The sequence below is a fragment of the Perognathus longimembris genome, chromosome 16 (assembly GCF_023159225.1).
Source record: "Perognathus longimembris pacificus isolate PPM17 chromosome 16, ASM2315922v1, whole genome shotgun sequence".
Taxonomy (NCBI): Eukaryota; Metazoa; Chordata; class Mammalia; order Rodentia; family Heteromyidae; genus Perognathus; species Perognathus longimembris.
In genome coordinates, this window is record NC_063176.1 from 894,902 (window position 1) to 922,637 (window position 27,736).

Below are 27,736 nucleotides of genomic sequence, written 5' to 3' on the forward strand. Positions count from 1 at the left end.
CGACTTCCGGCCACGCCCCGGAAGCGAGGGCCCCGCCCCGCGGAGGCCGCTGTGGGAGCCACGCTCGCTCTGGGAGGCGTCCTCGCCCGCGCGCCGCCACCATGTCGAGCAGGCACAACAACAAGCTGCCCAGCAACCTGCCGCAGCTCCAGAACCTGATCAAGCGCGACCCGCCGGCTTACGCTGAGGAGGTGGGGGCCGTGGGGGGGGGCGCCCGGGGGGCCGGGGAGGCCGGAGGGGCCCGGGGGGCCGCGGGGCCCGGGGGGGCCCGGGGGGCCGCGGGGCCGTGGGGCCAGGGAGGCCGGGGAGGCCGCGGGGCCCGGGGAGGCCGGAGGGGCCCGGGGAGGCCGGAGGGGCCCGGGGGGGGGCCCGGGGGGCCGCGGGGCCGCGGGGGCCGGGGGGGGGGCCGCGGGGGCCGGGGGGGGGCCGCGGGGGCCGGGGGGGGTCCCGGGGCGCCGCGCGATCGCGGCGGGCGCGGAGGGCCAAGCCCGGGCCCGCGCCGCGTCCCCGAGCTGGGCCGATGATGACCCGCGAAGCTGCTCGTACGTAGCTCATCCACATCATGCTTGTTTGACACGCACAAGGCCCTGGGATCGATCCAAAGCCCAACAGCAGCCACAGCCACGAGAACACACACCAGACGTGGAAAGAGTAGCTACCGGGCAAGCACGGGCTCGCTGGCTGCCCCGTTAAACTAAGGGTGGGTCGTTGTCAGGATTAAACGTCCGGGCAAGTGCTGAGTTGAAGGAGGAAGCGATCGATACTTCCAAATGTCTGATGCCCCTGGCTCCCAACATATCCGTATCTAGAACGCTTGCATAAAATCATGCGTATGTATGCATACGGGTGTCGGTGCCTGTACCGGGACTTGAACTCAGGGCCTGGGCACTGTCCCTTGGCTTTTTCGCTCCGGGCTGGTATTTTGCCACTTGAGTCATACCTCTACTTTTGGCTTAGACTTTTTTGCCTGGACTGACTTGGAACCAAGATCCTGAGCTCTCTCTCAGCCTCCTAAGTAGCTAGGATTACAAGTGTGAGCTGCTGGCACCTGCCTTCCCAGCACCAACGCTTAATGAGTATTTAGAAGAGGGAGATTTTGACTGGAGAGTATTTTGTAGTTGATACATACTTTATGTTTTCTAGCTGTTACCTTTTAGCAGATTGGAATACTCTCCATACATACACACACAGCATTTTGTCACTCAGATAGATAGATAGATAGTAAATGGCAGAGCAGAATCTTCAGTTTTTGACTCTTGGTTTCTACTATTCCTTGCTCAACACCCAAATCTTCTGATCCTAAGGAAAGGGTCTTCAGGTTGTCTATGATGTGCTTAGGTGTTTTTTTTTTTTAACCTCACTTGCAAGAATGCAGATGAGGAAAAAAGAAACATGTTTGTATACTCATTCAAAGCTTTTTCTCTAGGCTCTTATCAAACACTTGGTTTACTGAGATTTTTATCCTATGCTTAGTCATATAATAGAACATAACAGACTTAAATTTTATTTCTCTACAGTTTCACCAGCAGTATAACCACTACAAATCCAATGTGGAGGTTTTCAAGTTACAACCGAATAAACCCAGCAAAGAACTGGCAGAACTGGTGATGTTTCTGGCACAGGTAAGATGATTTCTGAATGAAACAAAACTCAGTGTCACACAGTCTGCAACTGTTTTTTCAATGATATTTAACTTCATTCCATTCTAGAGTGGAAACTTCAAGTTTTAGTAAAGCTTTCCCTTATTGCAGATTTCATTTTCTTCCTGTAGTATATTGTCATGCAATTTTGCTATATTTTTTCACAAAGCCAGTCAGAGCAAAACTGTCAGGCTTTGATTTTCTTCTTCCAATTCATCATAGAAGTCTTGTTCTCAATCGTGTCACAAATATTTTTTTAAAAACTGGAGTTTTCAGAAAACTTGTATTCTCATAGTTAGGAGACATTAGCCTATAGGAAAGACTGGGTCTTCAAACCCATCTACTTCTATGAAATAAAGCTTTTTCCTCTACTTTTGCAGACCATCTAAACCTGTGCATCTGAATTATAGAGAGATAAAGGGAAACTTCAGGAGCGTCTTTGCTTTGTTACAGATCGGCCACTGCTATCCAGAACACCTAAGTAACTTCCCTCAAGAGCTGAAAGAACTTCTCTCCTATAACCATACCGTCTTGGATCCAGATCTTCGCATGGTAAGAGCAGTTCTTGGCTCAGCAAAATGATGCTGTGCTCATGTGTGCAGTAATAGCCTAGTCACCTCAAGGACACATTGTCGGTGAGCTTATCTTTCCTCTGCCCTGTGTGCTTATTCCGGAGAGCACACTCCCATGGATCCTTGTAATGGTTCAGGCTCTGTGTCCAAGCGGCCCAGCTAAGACATTTTCAAGTGGAGTACACCTGTCTTTCCAACAGCGTTCCAGCAGCCTCTCACACAGATAAATTGCCATCACAAAAGTGCTTATCCTCTATTCAAAACTTGCAAAATCTGTATTCTTATTTTCCAGGCTTTTTGTAATTGTATCATTTTTGTTTGTTTTGTTTTTGTTGCCAGTCCTGGGGCTTGGACTCAGGGCCTGAGCACTGTCCCTGGCTTCTTTTTGCTCAAGGCTAGCACTCTGCCACTTGAACCACAGGGCCGCTTCTGGCCTTTTTCTATGTATGTGGTGCTGAGGAATCGAACCCAGGGCTTCGTGTATAGGAGGCAAGCACTCTACCACTAGGCCATATTCCCAGCCCTAATTGTATCACTTTTATACTTCTCTAGGGTTTTTTGGTTTGTTTGTTTTGAGACTAGCCTGGCAGTGTTGGCTCAAATGATCCCGAGTAACTGGGACTACAGGCGAATGTCACCATGACTGGTAACTAGAATTTCATTCATTTAACTAGGCCCAAAAGGAAAATACCATCTCAGCCAACTATAAGCTGTAGATTTTTACCTGATAGAGGCATGAGTTTTGACAACACAGGGATTTCAAACTCAATCAGTTAGAAGGCTTTATTTATTTTTTTTTTTAAATTTTGTGCCTGTCCTGGTGCTTGAATGCAAAGCCTAGCACTGTTCCTGAGCTTTTTTACTAAAGGCTAGCACTCCACTTGAACTACAGCTCTGCTTACAGCTTTTTTGGTAGTTAATTGGAGTCTCAGACTTTCCTGCTGGGGCTGGCTTCAAACCACAATCCTTAGATCTTGGTCTCTTGAGTAGCTAGGGTTTAGGCCTGAGCCCCCGGTGTCCAGTTTTTATTTATTTGGGTAGTACTGGGATTTGAAATCAGGTCCTCTTGCTTGGTAACTAGGTACTTTGCCACTTAAGTTTGTACAGCTGGCAGTAAGTGACCAAAATGGTCTAGGGACCTATGTTGTTTGTTTTTCATTAATGTGTTGGTTGGAGGTGTGTCACAAGTGGTAGAGTCCCATCCTACCAAGCAAGCTGCTTGTAGCCCTTTGCTCAAACACGAGTACTAGCTAGAATAAATGAATGTCTATTTTGAGATAAGATTTGCTATATTGGCTTTTCTTTCTACCTAATTTGTTTTCCTGCTTTTTGGGGAGAACTTGTGGAATACTTTCTCAGTTTATGTCTACTTTTTCCTGCTGACAGGAATTAAAACATTCTTTGGTGAGAGAAATGAAAATCTATAAATATGTGATTGTTAACTTACCTATTTAATAGTAAGAATCGAACTTAGGTTTCTGTTTTCTTGACGGTGTAATTTCCTGTTGAAGTACTTGTTACTAACTACTTTTTTTTTGGCCAGTCCCGGGCCTTGGACTCAGTGAGCACTGTCCCTGGCTTCCTTTTGCTCAAGGCTAGCACTCTGCCACTTGAGCCACAGCGCCACTTCTGGCCATTTTCTGTATATGTGGTGCTGGGGAATCGAACCCAGGGCCTCATGTATATGAGGCAAGCTCTCTTGCCACTAGGCCATATCCCCAGCCCCTACTAACTTCTTTCTGAGCCTTATTAATTTCTGGTCAAATTGTGACCACTTGGCTGAGGAGTTTTCCTGGTCTTTCCCCACAAAAGAAAACAGACTTGAGTCTGCTGTCACATTGCCGTTCCCTCACTTAGAACTTACCAGTCCTATTCCTGTCTCACAGATATATATCTTATTTGGATCCCAGGAAAAGGAGAGACTGTTATCCCTCCCTTTTTATATGGTACTTGGATTTGAACGCAGGCCTTGTGCTTGCAAAGCAGGCATTCTTACCATTGAATAGCCGCACCTCCAGCCTGGTTTTGCTGTGATTTTTGAGATTAGGTCTCGTTTCCTGCCTGGGTATGTCCCTGGGTAGGTCACCTGTGTTTGGCTTCTCGTCTTGACTTGTAAAACTGCATTGAACTTCCTGTTGTAACTATGCTACCCCACCGGCCTCAGCAGTCACTGAGAAGGGGTCGCTTGAACTTTTCTGCTCAGACCACCCTTGAACTGGGCTCCTCCTGATCTTAGCCTCTGAATTCGCTAGAGTTGTGTGAGCCATTAGAACCCAGCTTCTCCTCTTTTTTTTTTTTTGAGACAGAGTGTCACTATGTAGCTCCAGTTGGCTTTGAGTTTGTCTGGCTGCCTCAGCCTCCTGAATGTCAGAATTATAGGAATACACTTAACCCCCTGCCCAGAAACTGTCCTGCTACTTAAAATGGTGCCTCCTGTTAGTAAAAGGCAGAAAGCTGTTTGGAATATTTGTACTGCATTTTCTCATTGGATTAACATTACCATTGTCTTAGTGGGGTTTTTTTTTTTCTGTTCTGAGACATTCTGCAAAGCTTTGATCTTGCTGAGAAATAAGAACCTCATCAATCCATCAAGTTTGCTGGAGCTCTTCTTTGAACTTCTTCGTTGCCATGATAAGCTCCTGCGAAAGGTAAAGAGCAAAGCATTCCTTCCTGCATCTCATTCTGTCCGGTAGTGTTCGGAGGCCCTTGAACTCTGCTTTACGTTGGCTATAATTAAGAATAGTTTCAGGGGCTGGGGATATGGCCTAATGGCAACAGTGCCTGCTTCATATACATGAGGCCCTGGGTTCGATTCCCCAGCACCACATATACAGAAAACGGCCAGAAGTGGCGCTGTGGCTCAAGTGGCAGAGTGCTAGCCTTGAGCAAAAGGAAGCCAGGGACAGTGCTCAGGCCCTGAGTCCAAGCCCCAGGACTGGCCAAAAAAATAAAAATGAATAAATAAAAAAGATCGTACCTCATACTATTAAAAAAAAAAAAAGAATAGTTTCAGTAGACAAAAGCTCCACTGTTGTGTGCATGCAGTCTGGTATTCGTGGCTAATTACTGAGTGCCTCCTGTGTGCCAGATACTATTCTTGGTTTCTGTGCATTAATTTGTTTATTCACAAATACCCCACAAAGGGATGATGGTGATTGCCATTAGTATTTCACAGATGAACAGTCTGAGGAACAGAGATGGAGGAACTTGTTCTGGGTTACACAGCGCCTCTGATTGGCTGTCAGGCTCCAGAACCCAAGCTTTCTACAACTCAGTCAGAGCATGCATACTCATTCTATACCCTTCTGCACAATAAAACTAGCTTTTGTTATTAAAATTTATCCATGACTTTAAGTTTACCTGTATAAAACCAGGAGCTTGAAGGCTCATGAAACAAAATTTCTTGTGGTGCTGGGAATCAAACCTAAGGTCTTGTACTTGATAGGCAAGCACTCAACCACTGACCTATATCCCAGCCCTGTGAAACAAGCAGGAAGAATTAGTTCACATTCATTAACTTAAAAATGGTTAGCAAAGTAAGAGGAGACTAGTACTACTTTAGAGTCTCTTTGCTTCTGGGCTGAGCTTCAGGCTGAAGGTGGTAGATGGAACCTGTGCTACTTGCATTCCCGGAATTAACCACATTCAGTTAGGTGCTCAGTAAATGGAATCACTTTCCTTTTTAAAAAAAATCTGCATTTACCTTATTTTGTTTATTCATTTATCAATTAATAGACATTTTGGTTATTTCTACTTTTTGGCCATTGTGATTGATGTTGCCATGAATATTTGTATGAACACTGATGTGGAAATGAGTTTGGTTGTTGTTTTTTTTTAAATAAGGGTTTCATACTCTTTGGTATATAAACTACTCATGCAATTACTGAGTCATAAGGTAATTCGGTGTTAATCTTTTGAGAGCATTTTTTCCTTTCTGGTTGCTTTTTGTTTCCTTGTTTGCTTATTTTTGGTCTCTGGTGGAATGAAAGTGGATGAAATTGAATCTTGTACATTGTTCTAAATTTAGCATGGTCAGATTAGAGTTGATGTGTATGTTCTGTTTCTTTTTCTCAGACTTTATACACACATATTGTGACTGACATCAAGAACATAAATGCAAAACACAAGAACAATAAAGTGAATATAGTAAGTGCCTTCTATTTTTCCTGATTGCTGCATTGCACAGCAAGATATTGTATTATATCAAGTCTTCTCTTTCTCCTGTTGTTCAGGTGTTACAGAATTTCATGTACACCATGCTAAGAGACAGCAATGCCACTGCAGCCAAGATGTCTTTGGATGTGATGATCGAACTTTACAGAAGAAACATCTGGTAATAGATACATCCATTTTCCTCTTGAGAAATGGATCGATCTCTCTCTCTCTCTCTTTTTTTTTTTGCCCAGCTCTGGGGCTTGAACTCAGGGCCTGAGCACTGTCCCTGGCTTTTTTTTTTTTTTTTTTTTTTTTTGCTCAAGGTTAGCATTCTACCACTTGAGCCACAGTGACACTTCCAGCTTTTTCTGTATATGTGGTGCTGAGGAATTGAACCCCGGGCTTCCAGGGCTTCCTGCATGCTAGGTGAGCAGTCTACCACTAGGCTACATTCCCAGCCCCGGATCTTTTTTTTTTTTTAATTAATCTTGCACTCTTCATTATACCTCTGTCATAGATTAAATTGGAACTAAAACTACAGAAAACTATTAACATTGACTTGCATTTCCTGAGCAAGTACTGAGATGCTCAGTACCTCGCGTCCTAGTACCTTTGATGTATACTTCGTAGTACCTTGTCGGCCTTCAGAGCAAGTTGAGAACAACTGTCTAGAATCATTCCATTTTATAAGTAGCAAAACAGAAGGGAAGTGAATAGAATAAGAGTTTAGCTATTAGTAGGCAGAGCTGAAATTCAAACCCAGATTTGTCTAACTCCTAACCTAACCTTGTATTCCTTGGCCTGCCACTTGGGAGAGTTTGAAGTCGATTCATGCTGCTTGTATAAAATAGTATGTGGTGTTTCTCATTGGTACAGTGCTCTGCCCCAGGTCTTTGGCTGTTCTTACTACCTTTTCTTACTGTGAGCAATCTTTACTGCTGCAGAATAAGTAGAGACAGAAAAGCTTTAGTAGCATGTGTTAGTAGTAGAGGGGGTTCGTTGTGATAATCTGCAGGTTATCACACAGAGTACATGTTGTGTACTTTGAGCGATTGGCCCTCCCCCCCCCCTTTGCATGTAGTATTTGATGCATTTCATTATGCTGCTTTTGTGCATATGTGTAGTGTACGTTGATCTCTTCACTGTCCTAGAAAACCTTTTTTTTCAATTGCATATAATCTCCACTTAGAGGTAATTATCATTTAAAAAACACTTTATGGTGTTTCTTCCTGTTTTGTTTTTTTCCAGTACTGGGTTTGAATTCATGCCTTAACCTTAGGCAGGCACATTACCGCTGAGCCACGCGTCCAGCGCTTTCTTACGCTGGTTATTTTGAAATCCTAATATTCCCTTCCCATTGCATGTGGGATGCCGGGCGTGCCAGCTGGCTCCACTTCTTCCGTTGAGATGGAGTCTTGTTGGATGTTCTGCCTCCGTTGAACTGGAACCACCGTTCTCCCGCTCTCAGCCGCCCCCCTTGCTAGGATCGCAGGTGTGAGCCACAGTGCCCACCTCCTTCCTGATCTTTTAGTTAACATATAGTAACTATGCTTTGAACCAGTTTAGAGGCTGAATTTTGCAAAGTTGTCTTCCTTCCATTGTGTTAAATTTTTTCCCATGTACCTTGAGTGGGAGAAGGTATTTTTTTTTTTTTTTCCCCAGTCCTGGGGCTTGGACTCAGGGCCTGAGCACTGTCCCTGGCTTCTTTTTGCTCAAGGCTAGCACTCTGCCACTTGAGCCACAGCGCCACTTCTGGCCATTTTCTGATATGTGGTGCTGGGGAATTGAACCCAGGGCCTCATGTATATGAGGCAAGCACTCTAGCCACTAGGCCATATCCCCAGCCCCAGAAGGTATTCTTTTAAATCGTTAAATTCTTCATCTTAATGGCTATACATTTGATGTGAGTGGGCTAAGGTCTAATTAAATGCTCCACTTGTGGTTCATTGATTTAGCATGGGGTTGGGAACATGGCCTAGTGGCAAGAGTGCGTGCCACGATTTAGCCATCTACGATGTTAATGTCAGTATTTCTTGTGTTACTTTGTGTCATTGTCTGCGGCTTGGCTGGCAGTATGAAAGAGTGAAAACTGACTTCAGAACGCTCATTGTTTCCCTCCAGGAATGATGCCAAAACCGTGAATGTTATCACAACTGCCTGTTTCTCAAAGATCACCAAGGTGAGCCCTCATGTATAAGGTGCGTGGAAGCACTGGCTGGTCAGTTGCTGGGGCTGGGAGGCGAGGGTGTGGAGGAAGAAGCGGCGTGGGCATGCGGAGTGCTCACTGATGCATGCTTGCTTTCTTTCTACTGTGCTTGCCTGAGTCGTCAGTATTCTTGAGAAGTCAGAATTATTATGAGCCCCTAAACGCTGTGTAGGTGATAGCTGCTGATGTTTTGCCTGTGATTCTTCACGCTTCTGTTGGGCATGGGCACAGGTAAACGGCTATATGAACTGTGTTTGATCTTTGTATTTGAAGGATTCCAATGTCTGGCTTTGGGAAATGTGGAAGTTGACAGTCGACCTTAAGGATGATTATAGAACCTGGCAAATTTTATGTAGTTAAAAATCTTTTGGGGGTTCTAGGAATGTGGCTTAGTGGTGTAGAGTGCTAGCCTTGAGCAAAATAAGCTCAGGAATGGCACCCAAGCCCTAAGTTAAAGCCCCAGGACTGGCAAAAAAAATTCTGGTAATGTTGGAACTTGAGCACGGAACTTGTGTAAGTTAAACATGTGCTTAACTAAGCTATACTATCTAACCGTGAAGACTTAAAGGACAGATGACACCATAAAATGCTTACCTAAATTAAGAAGAAGGAGCAGAAACCATAACACCCTTGAATTTCTTCAGTTTCTAGCCAATATAGGTATAAGCTACCAAAAAAAGTATTTGTCCTGCCTGTCACTGGTGGCTCACGCCTGTCACGCCTGTCCTCCTAGCTACTCAGGAGGCTGAGATCTGAGGATCCCAGTTTGAAGCCAGCCCACGCAGGAAGGTCCCTGTGAGACTCTTATCTCCAATTAACACATCTTCTTCCCCAGGTACCCCTCCCCCCAAGGAAAAAACAAAAAACACCGAAGTAAGGCTGGGAAAAGTGGTAGAGCATGCTAGTCTTGAGCAAAAGAGCCTCAGGGCCTATGTGCAAGCTCCACACCTGACCCAAAAAAACAGAAAAGAGATAAAACATACTTGTTTTTTGATAGAAGCTGAGTTAAGTAGACTTTCCGGTTATCTTTAGATATTAGTGGCTGCTTTGACATTCTTCCTTGGGAAAGATGAAGATGAGAAACAGGACAGCGACTCAGAATCTGAGGTTGGTTTAATCACACACAGATCTTTTGACATTTGCCAGTTCTTCAGGTTTTCCTATTGTGCTGAGTTTATGTTGTGAAATCTTTAGCTGGTCAAGTAAAAAAAAAACTTATTTGTCTCATTTTTTTATTGAGTTGTGCTTCAGTTTTGGATTCATAATCCCTTCAGTTTAACTGGCTGTATGTAAATTTAGATTTATTGCTACCACCATATTATTAAGGTGGTATTGTCATAGAAATAAGCTCACAGTGTGGAAAGAAAATGAAATAATGGTAGCTTTAAATTGACAAATCTAAGATTTAAGATATGATCAGGGGGCTAGGAATGTGGCTTAATGGTAGAGTGCTTGCCCAGCGTGCATGAAGCCCTGCATTCAATTCCTCAGCACCACATAAACAGAAAAAGCCGGAAGTGGCGCTGTGGCTCAAGTGGTAGAGTGCTAGCCTTGGGCAAAAAGAAGCCAGGGACTGTGCCTAGGCCCTGGTTCCAGCCTCAAGTCTGGCAAAAAAGATATGGTCACACTTTTTAGAAATATTAGAAGAAAGATTTTTTTATAGGTACAAACTTACCTTGTTGTGTTATCCTTTTACTAGCTAGATCCAGACAGATAACATCTTTATTGTGTTAAGTGAGCAATGTATATTGATGCGAAAAATTCCAGATACTGTGACTTGTTTCGCCCTATATTGTTTCCTATACATTTTATATGCACCTATGTCCATAAATTCTTACACTTACAGTTCCTTTAAAAACTGTATATAGAAGCTGGTGCCCATGGCTCACACCTATAATCCTAGCTGCTCAGGAGGCTGAGATCTGAGGATGGCAGTTAGAAGCTAGCCCAGGCAGGCAAGTCCGTGAGATTCGTATCTCCAATAAGTTACAGAAAAAGCTGGAAGTGGTGCTGTGGCTCAAGATAGAGTGCTAGCCTTGAGCAGAAGGAGCTCAGGGACAGTACCCAGGCCTGAGTTTAAGCCCTAGGACTAGCAAAAATAATAACCAGATTGTATGAGTGATGTGTGCTACTGCTTGCTTTCTTAGTGTCAGTATATGTAGATGTACTCACGCATTTAGATCTTTACAAAAACCACTACATACTTTAGAACAAATGTAGTTTTGGAAGTATTCCCCTGTTGATAGATAAGGACACCATGCATTGTTTCCGTGCAGATTTTCCTTGTTTCCAGTTTTCTGAAGTCCTTTTCTTCTTTAGGATGAAGGACCCACAGCAAGAGACCTGCTGGTTCAGTATGCCACCGGGAAGAAGAGCGCCAAAAACAAGAAGAAGCTGGAGAAGGCGATGAAGGTGCTTAAGGTGAGACTGGAGAAAGGACAGGGGACTCATAGTGTATGAAAAGCTCCAGCTTTTGAAGGGGCAGAGGAGAGGTATTAAGGTTTGAACTCGGTTTCTTGCTTTCTGTGTAGGAGGTAGGTACTTACTGCTTGAGCAACCCAGCCCTCCCCTTCCTCAGTGCTAGTACTAGGGCTTGAACTCAGAGCTGTGAGTTCTCCCTTGGCCTTTTCATTCACAGCAGTTGCTCTGCCACTTGAGCTGCACTTCCACTTCCGAGCTCTGGCTTTTAGACTTTGAATGATGTCTAAAAGGTTATCAAGCCATGAGACATGTCTAAGCACTAATTTTAAATGAATAAATAAACTTACCCTGGCAAAACTTGTGACTTAAAAAAATAAATATGATTAAGTATACTTTTACTTGTTCTGATCATAGTAGTTTCTTTTATGGTGTCTGTGTCAGACCTGTTGTATTTGAAGACTGAAGTATGTGGGCTGGGAATATGGCTTAGTGGTAGAGTGCTTGCCTAGCATGCATGAAGCCCTTGGTTCTATTCTTAGGCACCATGTAAACAGAAAAAGCTGGAAGTGGCACTGTGGCTCAAGTGGTAGAGTGCTAGCCTTGAGCAAAAAGAAGCCAGGGACAGCAGGCCCTGAGTTCAATCCCCAGGACTGACAAAAAAATAAAAATAAAAAAAATTAAAGAATGGGGGTGGGGATATAGCCTAGTGGCAAGAGTGCCTGCCTCGGATACACGAGGCCCTAGGTTTGATTCCCCAGCACCACATATACAGAAAACGGCCAGAAGCGGCGCTGTGGCTCAAGTGGCAAGAGTGCTAGCCTTGAGCGGGAAGAAGCCAGGGACAGTGTTCATGCCCTGAGTCCAAGGCCCAGGACTGGCCAAAAAAAAAAAAAAAAAAAAAAAAAAAAATTAAAAAATGAAGTACATGTGATATTTTATTACAATTACTCCAAAAAGCACTCATTTGTCCCCATGTGTTTTTTTTTGTTGTTTGTTTGCCAGTCCTGGGGCTTGGACTCAGGGCCTGAGCACTGTCCCTGGCTTCTTTTTGCTCAAGGCTAGCGCTCTGCCAACTTGAGCCACACACCACTTCTGGCCGTTTTCTATATATGTGGTACTGAGGAATCGAACCCAGGGCTTCATATATATGAGGCAAGCACTCTTGCCACTAGGCCCCATTCCCAGCCCCCCCCCCCCGTGTGTTTTTTTAACGTTTATGGTTACAAATTCTTTAAGTCTCAAAAGTACCGATGGCTAGAACATTCCCAAGGTTTTTTGTTTGGTTTTTAAAATTTTTTTTTATTTAGACAGGGTCTTCCTATGTTGTAGGTTGGCCTCAAACTTGCAGTTTTTCTACTGTATCCTCCCAAATGCTGGGATTTCTGGTGTTATACCACCAGGCCAGCTCTGAGGTTTTAATCTTAAAAGATAGAAACCATCTTAAGTTTTTCCAATTTAGATTATTTTTAGATCTAGATTATTTTTAGATTTAGATTTTTTTTTCTTATTTTCTTTTTTTGGTGCTGGGGATTGAGCTCAGGACCTTCTGCATAATAAGCATATATTCTACCACTATATATACCCTAGTCCTTTTTTTTTTTTTTCATTTTAAGAAATTATTTTTGTCTGGTTGGTGTTTGGTTTGGTTTGGTTTGGTTTGGATGGTGGTGCTGGGATTGGATTGAAGGCCTTGTACTTGCTAGATAACTAGCCCACTATCACTTGAGCCATGCCCTCAGCCCTGTTTTTCTTTTAAGTAGCCTAATAGACTCACTTGCAGCCTTTGTTAATGCATTGCGTTCTGTAGCATCACCGTCATTTGGATTGGAAAGTGTTTTCTTATTCTTTCTTTCAGAAACAAAAGAAAAAGAAGAAGCCAGAGGTGTTTAACTTTTCAGCTATTCACTTGATTCATGATCCTCAAGGTAGAGAGAATTGTGACTATCCAAGTTCCTTGTGGTAGAACCTGTGCCTGTTTAGTTCCGCTGCCAGGGTTGTCAGGGCACTTAATAAGATCCTCAGCACTTAATAGGAATCAACAAATGCTTAGCTGTTACCACTGGGTTATGATGTAGAAAATTAATGTTGTCAAGGAATGATTTCCAGTCTATGTCAACATAAGGATGAACAGGTCTCTGATTTGTGTTATTTTCAACACAAAAGTAGTAAGACATTATACTTCACTGCAAATTGGTAGTCTCTTCTTTCACTAGTTTGTGGAATCCAGAAGTTTGGGAAACCCGAGTTTTCAAACAAGGCTGCCCATTTGAATTAGCTAGAGGATGTATAAATCTGAACTGAACCCCAGGATTGTGATTGGGTTGGTGTGGGGTTGTGGGTGAACATTGAGATTAAGCGTTGTCTATACATTTGCTAACCTGCTCTTGGTGTTTCTCGAATGTGTATGTGCCCACCAAACACCTGGGGACCCGGGTCAAGCACCAATTCTGACTCAGTAGGCTTGGGTGGCCTGAGAGTCTACGTATCTGTGAAGGTCTGGGTGAACAGGCTGCTGCTGGTCTTCAAAGCACATTCCAGAAGCAGAACCACCGAGCATCTGTAGTCAGTCTCGGTGGTGATGCTGAAAACCTTGACACGCCTTGAGGTGTGTTTAGTGACTGGGCACCGGTGCTGGTGGATCACTTGGGTTTATTTCGTCACCCACCCCCTGCCTGGGCCGTGCTGTATGGACATGGACTCACCGAGCACTTCTGTGATCTTGTCTTCTCCAGATTTTGCGGAAAAACTCCTGAAGCAGCTAGAGAGCTGTAAGGAGAGGTTTGAAGTGAAGATGATGCTCATGAACCTCATCTCCAGATTGGTGGGGATTCACGAGGTTTGGACGCTTTGCTCCCCTTGTGGGGGTTTCGAAGTCGGTGTGGGCTTGGTGAAAGGGGAGCCCTTCGTGTTAGGTGGCACTGTACTGCCCATCCCTGTACAGTGCGCAGAACAACACAGCCTTCCCATCTGCGGATAGTCAGTTTACGGATTACTGTTTTATGTTTTCTGTATTTATTTCCCATATCCGTTTTCCTGGCCCATCCAGTCTTCACTGACTTGTACTGCATTGCCCATTACTTAACCCTCCAAAGCCTTCCTGACTTTCAGATGTCTCTGGCAGGAAATTAGGTTTTCAGAGCTGAATCCTTCCTTTCTCTCCTCTTAAATTAATTGCTAGAGCTCCTTTGTGGTGCGTGCGTGCGTGTGAGGTGTGCACATGGGCCCCACACTGCCTTTACACTCACTGCCATTATGGGAAAGAGGGATGGCAGAAAGCTACAGGCCAAAAAGAAACAGCTAGACAGGCTAGTGCTGCTCGAGCATCTGCAAACATGTGGCTTCCCTTAAGCTTTTTAAAATAACAAAAGGAAGGGGGCTGGGAGTCAGACTCTGGGGCGGCTGCTTACCATGCCCGAGGCCTGGGTTCCCTCCTGGCATTCCCTGCCCCTTTCCCATCACCCACCTCGCTGCTAGTAAATACACACATCCCAGTTTAAAGTGAAAGCACACACAGGAACATGGTTATTTCCTAAGAAAAACCTACCGCTTCACTGCTTTTTCTCTATGGCTGTAGTTCCATAAGGGTCACCAGGTCAATGTATGCAGTTATTTCAGTGCAGAACTGAATTTGAACTTGATGGGAAAGCAAAAGTGATTGGTGGTTTAAGCGTAGTTTGAAGGAAATAATATTGGAGTTTTAACAGCTGGATATCCATCTTTATATCGAACCATTAGAAGTATCTAATCACCCAACCGGGTTTTGTTTTGTGGCTGAAGTGGAAAAAATAAATTTATTTCCATATGAAGAACATTGAGAAAGCATAACCAAGGTTTCATTTCTTAATCGTTTCCATTTCCTTTATAACTGGACTCTTGTGACCCTTACGTAAGTAGGCTCCAAAGTGAGTATTTTCTCTTTAAAATATGGAGAGCAATTCCTACAAGGTAGCTGGACTAGTAGACAATACAATCAAGACTGGCAGTGTTTTGGTGGTCAGATTATGTTAGTGCTGCTATTCAGAGTTGATTTTTTTTTCTTATTCCTTTTCCAAAAGTAATAGGGATTGAACTGAGGGCCTCATTCCTGTTAGAGGCTCTTCTCCAGCCCTGTGGTTTTGAAATAGGGTCTGCTCCAGCCCTTAACTGACTAGTAGTCTGACATGTAACTCTTGCTTCCATCTCTAAACTAGCCGAAATGACAGGTGTTCAAGAGTGTTGTTTTGGTTAACTGCCTTTATTCTTCCTTGATTTACTTTTTTCTTTCCTTTTTTTTTTTTTTTTTTTTTTTTTTTTGCCAGTCCTGGGGCTTGGACTCAGGGCCTGAGCACTGTCCCTGGCTTCTTTTTGCTCAAGGCTAGCACTCTGCCACTTGGGTCACAGTGCCACTTCTGGCCATTTTCTGTATATGTGGTGCTGGGGAATCGAACCCAGGGCTTCATGTATAAGAGGCAAGCGCTCTTGCCACTAGGCCATATCCCCAGCCCCTTTATTTACTTTTTTCTTCCTTTAGATGGATCAGTTGAGAGAGTTCCTGCTCTTGGTTAAGAACACAAATTGAGTCATCTTTTTACATGACTACTTACAGAAACTGAAGAAAAGTGAGGAAATAATTCCCAATTAGTTGATCTTGGTGATACAGTTCCATTATGGAAACGTGAAGCCATGTCTCCGTTTCATAAATAATGAACTTTGTGTATTTTTTTGCCCACAGCTTTTTCTCTTCAACTTCTATCCCTTTGTGCAAAGGTTCCTGCAGCCCCACCAGAGAGGTAAGGTACCCACTTGCCTGTTCTTTTAGTGGCCCTCACATTAGAATACCATCTAGTCTGTTACTTTGGACTCACTAACGAGTTAGGAGTTCAGCATTCCTGTAGCATTCTTTCTAGAATTGGCCGTGGATTCGTTGTTCTGCTCATTAACTGTAAGAAACTATTGGTTTTCAAAGTAGTAGCAATGAAAAGTGGATGTCTCTACTTGTGTAATATAAAAAATTATAGAAGTGGGGCTGGGAATATGGCCTAGTGGTAAAGTACTTGCCTCATATACATGAAGCCCTGGGTTCAATTCCTCAGTACTACATATATAGAAAAAGCTGGAAGTGGCGCTGTGGTTCAGGTGGTAGAGTGCTAGCCTTGGGCAAAAAGAAGCTCAGGCCCTGAGTTCAAACCCCAGGACTGGCAAAAACAAAACAAAACAAAAAATTATAGAAGTATAACAGGACACCCGTGGTTTGTGCCTGTAATCCTAGCTACTCAGGAGGCTGAAATCTGATAGTTGCTGTTGAAAACCAGTCTGGGAAAGTCCATGAAACTCTTAACTTCCAGTTAACTACCAGAAAACCAGAAGTGATACTGTGGCTCACATGCTAGAGCATTAGTTTTGAGCAGAAGAAGCTGAGGGACAGTGCCTAAGCCCTGAGTTCAAGCCCCAGGCCTGGCAGGAAAATGATAGAAGTTTCACCTTTTATCATAACTTGATCATAATTGTTCTCATTGCCCTTACATGTGTAGCAAAGCCAATTAAAAACATCAGAGCAGGAAAAAAGATGCTCTTTGCCTTTAGACTCTACCCAGGTTACGAAAGCAATGGACATGAACCAAGCACTGGACTAAGTATTTTCCATACTTCCTCACATGAATGCTTTGGAGTATAGAAAGAAAAAAAGAAGAGCAAGCTACTCACTAAAGGCTACTCTCTTGTGCTAAATAGTAACTCTGCTGCCCCTTTGAATAGAGAATACGTGTAAATCTTGATTTGCACTTATTCGTTCATTCACCACTGAGTGATTTCTCTGGCACACTGCACCAGACTAGGAACTGCACAGTGACTTTAACACAGAGCCCTTACCCTTGTAGAGTTGATGTGCTCGTGCTCTGTATTAAGAGTGTGTATTGAGGAAGGGACATTGCTAAGGTGTAGGGGCTTGAGGAGGCTCAAGGGAGCCATGCAGCCAGGCAGAGGAAGCCGCAGTAGCAATGGGTTGGGTCCTGAGAGACAGCCATTACAGCACCCCTTCTTCTCTCTTACGTTTTCAGAAGTAACAAAGATCCTTCTGTTTGCGGCCCAAGCCACTCACCAGCTTGTTCCCCCAGAGGTGAGAACTGCTAACCTGACTTGGGGACCTAGTCCACACAGCCAGCTCCGTGCCACCCCTCCCCCTCCCCCTCCCCCAGTAGCATTGGGGTTTGAACTGAGGCCGTTGAACTTGTCAGACTGGTGAAGGACTTCTGAGCTATGCCTCCAGCTGTGTTGTTTTTCACTAGGTATTTTTAAGGTAGAGTCCTGTTTCTCAACTGAGTACATGCCTGAGCCAAGATCTGTCTACTTTAGATTTCCTGTTGTTAAGAAGTTGGGTTGTGGGCTGGGGATATGGCCTAGCGGCAAGAGTGCCTCCCTCATATACATGAGGCCCTGGGTTCGATTCCCCAGCACCACATATACAGAAAATGGCCAGAAGGGGCGCTGTGGCTCAAGTGGCAGAGTGCTAGCCTTGAGCAAAAAGAAGCCAGGGACAGTGCTCAGGCCCTGAGTCCAAGGCCCAGGACTGGCAAAAAAAAAAAAAAGAAGAAGAAGTTGGGTTGTGCTGGGTGCCGGTGGCTCACACTTGTCATCCTAGCTACTCAGGAGGCTGAGAGCTGAGGAGTGCAGTTCAAAGCCAAACCGGTCAGGAAAGTCCCTGAGACCCTGATCTCCAATGAACCACCAGGAAATTGGAAGTGGCACTGTGTGGTAGAGCTCAGGGACAGCACCCAGGCCCTGAGTTCAAGCCCCATGATTGACAAAAATTGAAAAAGCTCGTTTGCACAGTTCATGGAAAGTTAAATTTCTTTTGAAAATTCTGACTTGTGCAGTGACAATGTTAGGACCAGAAGAGGTCACAAATATTATTAAGGCAGGAGTGGCTCATGCCTTATCACAATTACTTGAGAGACAAAGATTAAGGAGATCAAAGTTCAAGGCCAGCCTGGGCAAAAGGCAAGAGATCCTGTCCAAAATGGGGGTTGGGGTGGGGGTAGTGTGGCTCAAGAGATAGGGCAAGTATGAGGCCCTGAGTTCAAATACAGTTCAAAAACTGTGTGTGTGTGTGTGTTTACAGTAATTATTTTTCAAAGCTATCATTCCTTCTGTTGAGTAAGAGCATTGGAATATAGGAGAGTAGGATTTAACCTGAGTGTGACCCGGGAGACTGAACCCCAAGGAAACTTTCCCATCTGTGATGCCCTTGGGTTTGATTGCTTCCAGCTCTGGAACTGAAGGCAGGTGCTGTTTCTCCAGCCTCGTCTTTGGGCCCAGGCACGCCACTTGCACTCACTTCTCTCGCTCTCGTGCAGATCATTCAGTCGTTGCTCATGACTGTGGCTAACAACTTCGTCACTGACAAGAACTCGGGGGAAGTCATGACTGTGGGGTATGTAGAACAACATGGTGGGCGTAGTAAACATGTAACACACCTGCGCCGTGGTTTGAACTCAGGACTTGCACTTGCTCTGCTGGTGCTCTATCACTTGAGCCATGCCTCCAAACCAGTCTTTTCTGATTTTGTTTATTTTCTCATTATCTTTAAGTAGTTGCATTAAGGGGTTTTAGTTGTATGTCACTTTGTATTTTCTGATTATTTTGGAGATGACATCTAGTAAACTTTTCTGCTTGGGTTGTCTTCAATCCTTAAGTCTCCCACATCTGAGTAGCTAGGATTACAGGCATAAGCCACTGACACCTGCTTTTATTATACTGGTCAGAATTTTAGGAAAGAACCAGAGAAGGGCACTTTTCCTACTAATCAGCTATTTGTCTTTTTACAATTTTACTCTATATGAAGAATTGTTGGACAATCTAAGTATTTTCTCTCCTCTCACTATGAATATATCTTCCATGTCACAAATGATTTAATAGTGAATCACTGTGATTTGAGGGCAGTTCAGTGGCCTTTCTGATTAATTGAAAACCACTTACAGAGTAAGTACTGCTGGGCACCGGTACCTCACACTTGTACTCCTAGCTATTCAGGAGGCTGAGGATTCTGTTCAAAGCCAGCTTGGACAAACAAGCCATGAGACTCTTTTATCTCCAGTTAGCTACCCAAAAAGCCAGAAGTGGAGCTGTGGCTCAAGTGGCAGAACGCTAGCTTTGAGCAAAAACGGTCAAGGATAGCGCTGAGGCCCTGAGTAAAAGCCGCAAGACTGCAGAATAGAGTCAGCCCGATTCAAGGATCATCTAAACTGTCCTTAGGAGAAAGTGACACGTTACCCAATTACATTTTATGATCCTTGGAAAAGCTTGAAGACCTATAATCCTTCTTACCTGACCTAGTCCTTCCCTCCTTTGGGCTAGCAGCAGATGCTGCCTTGCCATTTCACAGTGTACCTTCCTCTGTGAGGAAAGGTAATGGCAGTCACTGCCTGACTAAAAGTTTTAGGCTACCACTCTCACATTCTTCACCATGCTGTCATTTTAAAACCCAACTTATATTCCCTTCGCTTTCATTTTCTTAGGTTAAACCACATAGAATTGCTCTCTTGTTATTTTTTTAATTCAGTTTTCCTTTTCTAGAATCAATGCTATAAAAGAGATAACAGCTCGATGTCCTCTAGCCATGACTGAAGACCTTCTTCAAGACCTGGTTCAATATAAGACACACAAAGATAAGAGTAAGTTGTATGTTACTTTCAGTAGGCCAAGGATTTCCTTGTGACTCATTTTTACCTCACTGTGGTCTTTTTGCTCCATAATTTCTCACCAAAAGGGTTATTTTATAGATGTAATGATGTCTGCTAGAACTTTGATTCAGCTCTTCCGGACACTGAATCCTCAGATGTTGCAGAAGAAATTTCGGGTAGGTGAGACATCCTTCTTTTGGCCTAAAGGATACAGTCCCAGCTAGGTGCCATGGCTCAAGCATGTAATCCCAGCCCTCCTAAAAACAGAGATCTGGAGGATTGCACTTTGAGGCCAGCCAGCACACAAAAAAAAAACGTTAGCACGACCCCTTTTCAGTGTGGCACAAGGTGGCATGCACCTGTCATCAAGCTACGTGAGAATGATCACGATCAAGGCCTGCGTAGGCAAACACATGAGACTGCCAAACTAAAGCAAAAGAGGCCGGAGGTGTGGCTCGGCAGCAGAGCACCTGCCTAGCAAGCGTGAAGCTGTGACCCTTACATGTACCTCAAAAGCTTTTGATGCTGCTAGCAGACCGGAAGCTCTGAGGCCTGCATTGACCGCGTCCCCAGCCAGCTTCCATCTCTATCAAACGAGGAGGGTAGGTGTATGTAACAGAGGTGATACTTCATTCCATAACTACAAATGTCTGAATTTTGATGAGAAAAGAATGAGGAAATCAGTGGACAGCATTCTAGATGGATTTAGTTTGGCCAGAGACATAAGCAGGCTTCTTATAATTTGATTGCTTCCTTTTTTTTTTTTTTAATGACTATCCTCCCAGAATTCAAAATTCTGGACAGTACTACCAATGATTACATGGTTTTCCCTCCTTCTTCCTTTAGGGTAAACCTACAGAAGCCTCTGCAGAAGCAAGAATACAGGAATATGGAGAATTAGATGCTAAAGATTACATTCCAGGAGCTGAGGTCCTAGAAGTTGACAAAGAAGAGAATGCTGACAATGATGAAGGTTCATTTTCCTTTGCTTTCCTCTCTCTCCTGTTCTTTTTCCTTTCCATTTGTGTTCCTTTCCTTCTGTACTGCACCTTCGGACCCTGAAGGCTCACTTTATCTCACTGTTACATGGCAAACCTAGACACCCTGTCTGGCGTAGTTGTAAATAGACCAAAGAGCAAACAGCTGCTATTGCACTGCCTTATGGGTCACGGGGAGCCACTTTATTGAGGTGTCTACAAGGCTCTTTGACACCCAGAATCTTACACTCAGTTCTCTGAATAACTGAAACTCCTTTCTCACCTAAATCTAAATATATTTGGATATTAATCAGATACTTGCTCCAGTACAAGTTCAGTACACAAGTGCAATTTTGGTGGGTACCATTGGTTCAGCGTCACTTAGCTTTGGGAGTCTGTTCCTTTTTTGAGTATCAGGACAAATGACTGTAAGGTTTTGACTGACAGTCAATATTTGTCAATGGTTGCTTAGTTCTCCTTAAATTTAAACTGAAATGGTGTGGCTTATTTAGCAGCATTGCTCGGTTGTTGGTCAGTGGACTCGGAGTTGTCACTTGTGTGAGTGTTCAGCAGAGAGCGGCTGCGTGACTGAGCCCCTTCTCCACGCAGATGGATGGGAGAGTGCCAGCCTCAGTGAGGAGGAGGAGGAGGAGGGTGCTGATGGCGAATGGGTTGATGTCCACCACTCTTCTGATGAAGAGCAGCAAGAAATCGTAAGTCGTGAGGTCACTCACGAGCTGACCGAGGCGGGACTTTTGCCGGGCCCTTGGGGAGGTTGGGTTGCTGGAGCTCAGAACGCTCACTTGAGCCAGGGCTCTGTGACTTGTGTTTCATGAAGACCAAGAAGCTGAACAGCATGCCCGTGGAGGAGCGCAAGGCCAAAGCCGCAGCCATCAGCACGAGTCGGGTCTTAACTCAGGAAGACTTCCAAAAGATCCGGATGGCGCAGATGAGGAAGGAGCTGGATGCCGCCCCCGGGAAAGCGCAGAAGAGGAAGTACATCGACGTGGACAGTGACGAGGAGTCCAGGTAACGCGCATCCAGTGGGCCTCCAGGCAGCGCACCCGCTGACGAGACACCCGCGGGGACAGGAGTTCCTCCACGCCACAGAATTAATTCCTTTTCCCCCCTCACAGGGGTGAACTGCTGTCTCTTCGGGACATTGAGCGCCTTCATAAAAAGCCAAAGTCTGACAAGGAGACGAGACTAGCAACTGCCATGGTAAGTGGGGTCGCGCTTCCTCAATCCTTACACAGAAAACATACAAGTGTGTACCCATAGCTGTAGAGCTGTAAAAGTGGAAGTGAATACACACGTGTTTGATGTTGTATTGGGCGAGTTTTCACAGCTACATGTAGACCTGCACCCACAAAGCAAGATACAGCGCCCAGAAAAGGAACAGGACATACTCGCCCCGTCAGGAGGCTTGGTACATGTATTAAAGTAATAGAAATGTTTACAATCAGAGTTGGCCTCTGACGCTGTGGCCGTTCGTGTCTGCGTCCTGACTGCATTGCTTCCTACACCTTTCCTCACGCACCATTCCACGGCTTCCCTTCACCTTCTGCAGTCCGCTTATAGATTCTGAAACCTGTCTACGTAATTGTACACACCCCAGTTCTTTCTCCTCCGTTTTTCACCCACTGTGCCGCCTTCCTGGAACACCACCCTTCCTTCCTTTGCCCCACAATGTGAAACGAAACTGCTTACTTGGCTCCAGAGAGCCCCTCTGATCCCAGTGGTCTAGATTATGAACTCCCCGCACTCGGTTGCAGTCATTGCGGCCATTTGTCCACTGAGTCCAGGGAGCAAGGACTGTACCTAGCACCCACTGACGGCCTAGCACAGGAGTCTACGTCTGCACCGATTAGTGAACTTCTCAAGTGTGTTAACAAATGTCCATCTTTTTGTGCTGATAGGCTGGAAAGACAGACCGGAAGGAATTTGTGAGGAAGAAAACCAAAATAAATCCATTTTCCAGCTCCACAAATAAAGAGAAGAAAAAACAGAAGAACTTCATGATGATGAGATACAGCCAGAATGTTCGATCAAAACACAAGCGTTCCTTCCGAGAAAAGCAGGTGAGTTCAGCCTGAAGTGTAGGTAGCGGGAACAGAGCAGGAGCTGTAAGAGCGCTTGACCTGGGACACATGCCTTGTCCTCTGAGCCGGGGGGCCTTGAACTCACACACTGAGAGCTGGGGGTAGGAAGCACGCAGCCTGTACCCAGCAGAGGTGGGAGTTGATCGAGGGGGCCGTCGCTCCTGTGGCCAGAGGCAAGCAAGCTTGATCCCCTGGGAGGCTCCTTCATGCTGTCTGCCTTGTGGTCCGTGAACATACGGGGATTGACCGGTGTTAAAAAATTAGACCTAGCTTTGATACCTACTTTATGAAACGCAGTTCTCTTGTCCTTTCTGTACGTGTCCTTTTGCAAAACCTTCCTGTGTCTGTCTTGAGGGCTTCGTTTTGCTTGTCGGCTTGGGTGGGGTGGGGTGGTGGCAGTGGCACTTTGACACAGAGTCCTATGGTGTCATTCAGGCCCGCCTCCAACTTCTGACCCTCCTGCTAGCCGCCCAAGTGCTGACATCACATTAGACCACTGCCCAGCCTCCAAAAGAGATTTAAAATTCTTTTTATTGTTTTCTCTATTTCTTTATTGTGATGCTACAGTTTGACCTCTGGGCTTCTCACTTATTAGGCAAGTGCTCTGTTTTTTTTTTTTTTGTTTGTTTGTTTTTGGCCAGTCCTGGGCCTTGGACTCAGGGCCTGAGCACTGTCCCTGGCTTCTTTTTGCTCAAGGCTAGCACTCTGCCACCTGAGCCACAGCGCCCCTTCTGGCCATTTTCCATATATGTGGTACGGGGGAATCGAACCGAGAGCTTCATGTGTAGGAGGCAAGCACTCTTGCCACTAGGCCATATTCCCAGCCCAAGTGCTCTGTTTTGAGCTGTGCTTCCAGCCCTTTTGGCTCTGGTTATTTCTGAGATAGGGTCTCTCCTTTTGCCCAGGCCAACCTGGAGTGAGATCTTCCTATTTATATTTCTACTGTAGCTAGAATGACAGGTACACAAACCATACCCAGCTTCTTCTGTTAATAAGATGGGTTCTCGTGTATTTTTTCCAAGCTAGTCTTGAACTGTAATCTTCTCAGTTGCCACTTCCTCTGAGTAGAGTAGCAGATATGAGCCCCCAGGACTCCATGCGAAAAAAATTTAAGCAAAAGTTATGGATACCGTGTTGTTAAACTTGAAACACTAAAGATTTTTTAAAGTTTTCAGGACAAAGAAACTAGTGCGTGAGAATTAATAGACTAAAATTCACACCTTTAAAATCTACAGGTCAGGCTGAGTGCCTGTGGCTCATGCCTGTCATCCTAGCTACTGGGGAGGCTGAGATCTGAGGATCAAGGCTCAAGGTCAGCCCAGGCAGGAAAGTCTGTGGGGCTTTTATAAAATTCCAGTTAACCAGCAGAAAACAGGAAGTGGTGCTGTGGCTCAAGTGGTAGAGAGCTGGCCTTGAGCAAAGAGCTCAGGGACAGGGTTGAAGCCTAGAGTTCAAGCCCCACGACTAACCTATCTTTTGAAAATTTGAGTTTATTCTTGAATATTTTTAATATTTTGGTTTGGGAGGAGTTACTGAAAAAAATCTTGACGTGGTCTGTATATACCTCTGCTAGTGGAATGTATGTGATCTTAAAAAAGAAAAAATACTTGTAAAAGATCTACTTTCCTGTTTGATTTAGACAGCCTATCAGCCCATAGCACCAAGATCCTTCCTTACAGACCAGAGAAATATGTTTGTTTTCTTCTTCCAGCTGGCGCTTCGAGATGCACTTTTGAAAAAGAGGAAAAGAATGAAGTAACTTCAAGCCCATCTTTTTATCCCAGAAAGACTTGTTTGTAATCTTACTCTGAATTTTTATAAATCAAAAACATGTGTTTAAGTTAAGAAGCAGTATATTGTGAAACCCACAGTAAGACTGATAGCAATTGATGTTTTTAATTTGGAAGATAGATGACACGTGAATGTTTAAAATGTAAATAGTCGTGGCTTTCGTTTAACATTTGTACGGAGAACTTAGGAAGTGCCTGCGGTTGTCACTGTGAGTCTCATGAGCCCCCTGGGGCCTTCACAGGTGGTGGAGGGCAGGTGTGTATTGGAGAGACGACAGTGCCGTGTAAATAGTTCTTTGTGGCGCGGGCCTGTGTCTAGGATGATAGACAGGACTGGTCTGCAGGGGGAGGAGTTGTATAGTCTCTTAAAACAAAACAGGACAGTGTTACAAGAGTAAGAGGGTCTTACTTGTAAATAGGCTTACCTGCTGAAAGCAGGTTTCTGCTGTACAGATTTTAGGGAGACACCAGCTCTTTTAGTTGATCCAGAAGATTACAGTATTGTATTTCAAAAATGGTATGTAAAGATTTTTGTGTAAGAGTTCACATTTAAATTGCCTTAACTAAATAATAATTGTGCAATGTCTGTTTTGTCATTTGAGCTTCTTGGTCTTGTGTGTGTGGCTTGGGGGTTTTGCGATGTGTTACTTTGGCAGTGCTGGAGATCGGAACTCGGGGCTTTCTGTGTTAAGCAGATGCTCGGCCACCCCAGCCCCGGGCTGCCCCCTCCTCCACCCTCCTCAATACCCGCTCTTCCTGTTCCTAGTGTCAGTTAGCACTGTAGTGCTGGAGTCCACCCCAAGGGACCACAGGCAAGTTGTTGCATTTAAAAGTGGGAGGCCCTTTGGCCTCCCACTTTCCTAGATGGTCTTGTGATAAATGAGAACATTGCTCTTGCTCTGCGTTGCTTCAAATTAGAGTAAAGGACAGTTTTCCTCTGAGAATGAGGAAGCAGCTTCTAAAGTTTTTCTTCTTACTCCCTTTCTCCTTCCTTCTGTGGAGGTGTAGTTTTAGTAGACATTTTGTGACTTTGCCTAAAGTGCCCCAGATCACGGAGCGGTCCATTATCCTTAGCAACTTACTTTCTCACAGGTAGGAGCCCATGCAGAATTTAGGGATTTCAGACACGAAGCTGTTCCTCCTCCTTTTTTGAATTCTTAAGGGAGGTGTTTCTTCTTCATGAGTCCAGAAAGCGAATAAAATTCACTTAGGAGCTAGGCTCCACACTTGTCTGTATGTTTGTGCTGGAAGTTTTTTCTCTTGCCCCTAGATTTCCACTCAGCAAGAAGCCAAAGTCTACTCCTTATTCTGACTCTAGTTTTTAGACTGTGGCTCCAGTGCTCTTAGCTGGAGGCTTATAATGCAAAATAGAAAGATGCCTGGCTTAAAAAACTACATCTTTAGATGTTTTAGTTCTTTAACCCCAGTCTCTTATTTTTATCAGATTCCTTTTATCACTTTACAGCTATTCTCTTGAGAATGTTCCTGCTTGCTGTTGAAACACCCAGTTCTCCAGCCAGGAGCCTGGCTCGTGCCTCTTAGCTCTAGTTGTGAGGACTGGGCTCTGAGGACCAGCGTAGAGCAATCCTGGAGACTCTGATCTCCACACGAGAAATGCAGCCCTGGAGGTGGGGCCCGCGTGGGGATCAGAAGTGCCGAGCAAGGGTCTTTCCCTCGTGGGATGATGGGGAGGGCCCTTCCCCCACTCTGGAAGTCTTGCAAATCTTCCTACTTACTTTCATGGCTTTCCTTTCACCTTCAAATAAACTCACTCCACTTATCTTTATTTAAAAAAAAAAAAAAAACGCCCGAGGCTGGGAATGTGGCTTAGCGGTACAGTGCTTGCCCAGCACGCATGAAGCCCTGGGTTCCATTCCTCAGCACCACATATATAGAAAAAAGCCAGAAGTGGCGCTGTGGCTCAAGAGGTACAGTGCTAGCCTTGAACAAAAAGAAGCCAGGGACAGTGCTCAGGCCCTGAGTTCAAGCCCCAGGACTGGCAAAAAAAAAAAAAAAGATCAAGAGGCCCTGAGTTTAAGGTTGGGTAATGGCATAAAAATAAAAAATACCAGCTTCTCACAGATGGAGTACAGCCAACAAAGGCTAAGTGACCTTGCAGAATAATTTAACCTTGTTTATAACCTTGAAGAAGTCACCGGTTTCTGAACTCTGAAGTGTATTCTCAGCTGTATGCCTGAGTGCTGCTAGATCAGTGATTTGTATAGTGCATAGCCAAGCACACCCCGATTGTGAAGCTTCTGCCTGCAAAAAACGTTACAACTTACCTCACTAACTGTTTAACTGTTAAGAACTAGTGTTTATAAGCATATTGTCAGCCACAAGTAAACTTCCAGTAAATTTCTCATCAAAGATTAGAGTTCTGTTATGCTATTATTTTGTCTTTAGCTTGGTTTACTTGGAACAGTTATAATTACTACCAGTGTTTGCTTGCCAGATTGTTTCTGGACTAGTTTGAACTATGAGAATACATATTGAATGGCCACCCCATACAAAGCACCCCACTAGATGCTGTGTGGGCTGCAGCTATGTTTGTGCAAAATGACTTGATAATACAAAACAGCTTTCAGGGCTGTCAAAAAGGCACAGTTACAGAAAAGTCAACAGGTGAGATGGTTAGCTGTCTTAAGTCGGCCATTTCACTCGAGATGCGGGTGTTGTGCATGGCTCGTGCTTGCAACCCCAGCTACTCTGGAAGCCGAGGTGCAGAGAATGAGGTTCGAGGTCCTCCCAGACAAAAATCCATCTCCAAGCTAGCCAGCTGGAGATGCGGCCTAAGTGGCAGAGTGCTAGCAGACCAAGTAAGCCAGGCTGGCAAGTGCAAAGCTCTACGTTCAAACCTGGTACTGGGGGTGTGGTTTGAGAAGCCCATCGCATATCATAATCATAGTTTTTAATTTTTGTCAGCAAAAAAGCACAGCACAAGCCCAGAGCGTCCTAAGGAAGGATTGTCAGGAGGTGGGGGTAATCTGTTAACAAGCGTGCTTACAGTGGGCAGGGGCACAATAGGACATACATTTCTGAACCACTGAAAAGTTAGGTTTTAAAGGCTGGTATGATTTTGGCATAGGTCTAGAAGGTTATAGCTGATATGGGTTGTGATTTTTTTCATATTCTAATTTGAGATGTTATGTGTATAGGACATTTTCTTGCAATTCTGTTTTAATTAGAATATTAGTTTTAAAGCTATTTCAAATG

At 44.6% G+C, this 27,736-nt stretch overlaps 1 protein-coding gene across 1 annotated transcript; it reads left to right on the forward strand.

Annotated features, from left to right (window-relative positions):
- Window positions 1–25,104, forward strand: Sdad1 (SDA1 domain containing 1). The gene is made up of 22 exons (XM_048364283.1): window positions 1–191; window positions 1,518–1,622; window positions 2,094–2,192; window positions 4,750–4,860; window positions 6,287–6,358; window positions 6,445–6,545; window positions 8,489–8,546; window positions 9,606–9,680; window positions 10,893–10,994; window positions 12,850–12,919; window positions 13,727–13,830; window positions 15,706–15,763; window positions 17,030–17,088; window positions 18,326–18,402; window positions 19,545–19,642; window positions 19,751–19,827; window positions 20,498–20,624; window positions 21,238–21,341; window positions 21,467–21,657; window positions 21,765–21,849; window positions 22,548–22,709; window positions 24,442–25,104. Exons 1-22 carry the CDS (start codon window positions 102–104, stop codon window positions 24,487–24,489), a joined length of 2,073 nt encoding a protein of 690 aa, XP_048220240.1. The 5' UTR covers window positions 1–101; the 3' UTR covers window positions 24,490–25,104.
- The last annotated feature ends 2,632 nt before the right edge of the window (window positions 25,105–27,736 follow it).

Excerpts from the sequence above, each read along its gene's own strand:
- Sdad1 (XM_048364283.1), top strand. The coding sequence starts at position 102 with ATGTCGAGCAGGCACAACAACAAGCTGCCCAGCAACCTGCCGCAGCTC. Across the intron at positions 2,193-4,749 it reads TGGATCCAGATCTTCGCATG|ACATTCTGCAAAGCTTTGAT; the intron begins GTAAGAGCAGTT and ends TTCTGTTCTGAG. Across the intron at positions 17,089-18,325 it reads ACCAGCTTGTTCCCCCAGAG|ATCATTCAGTCGTTGCTCAT; the intron begins GTGAGAACTGCT and ends GCTCTCGTGCAG.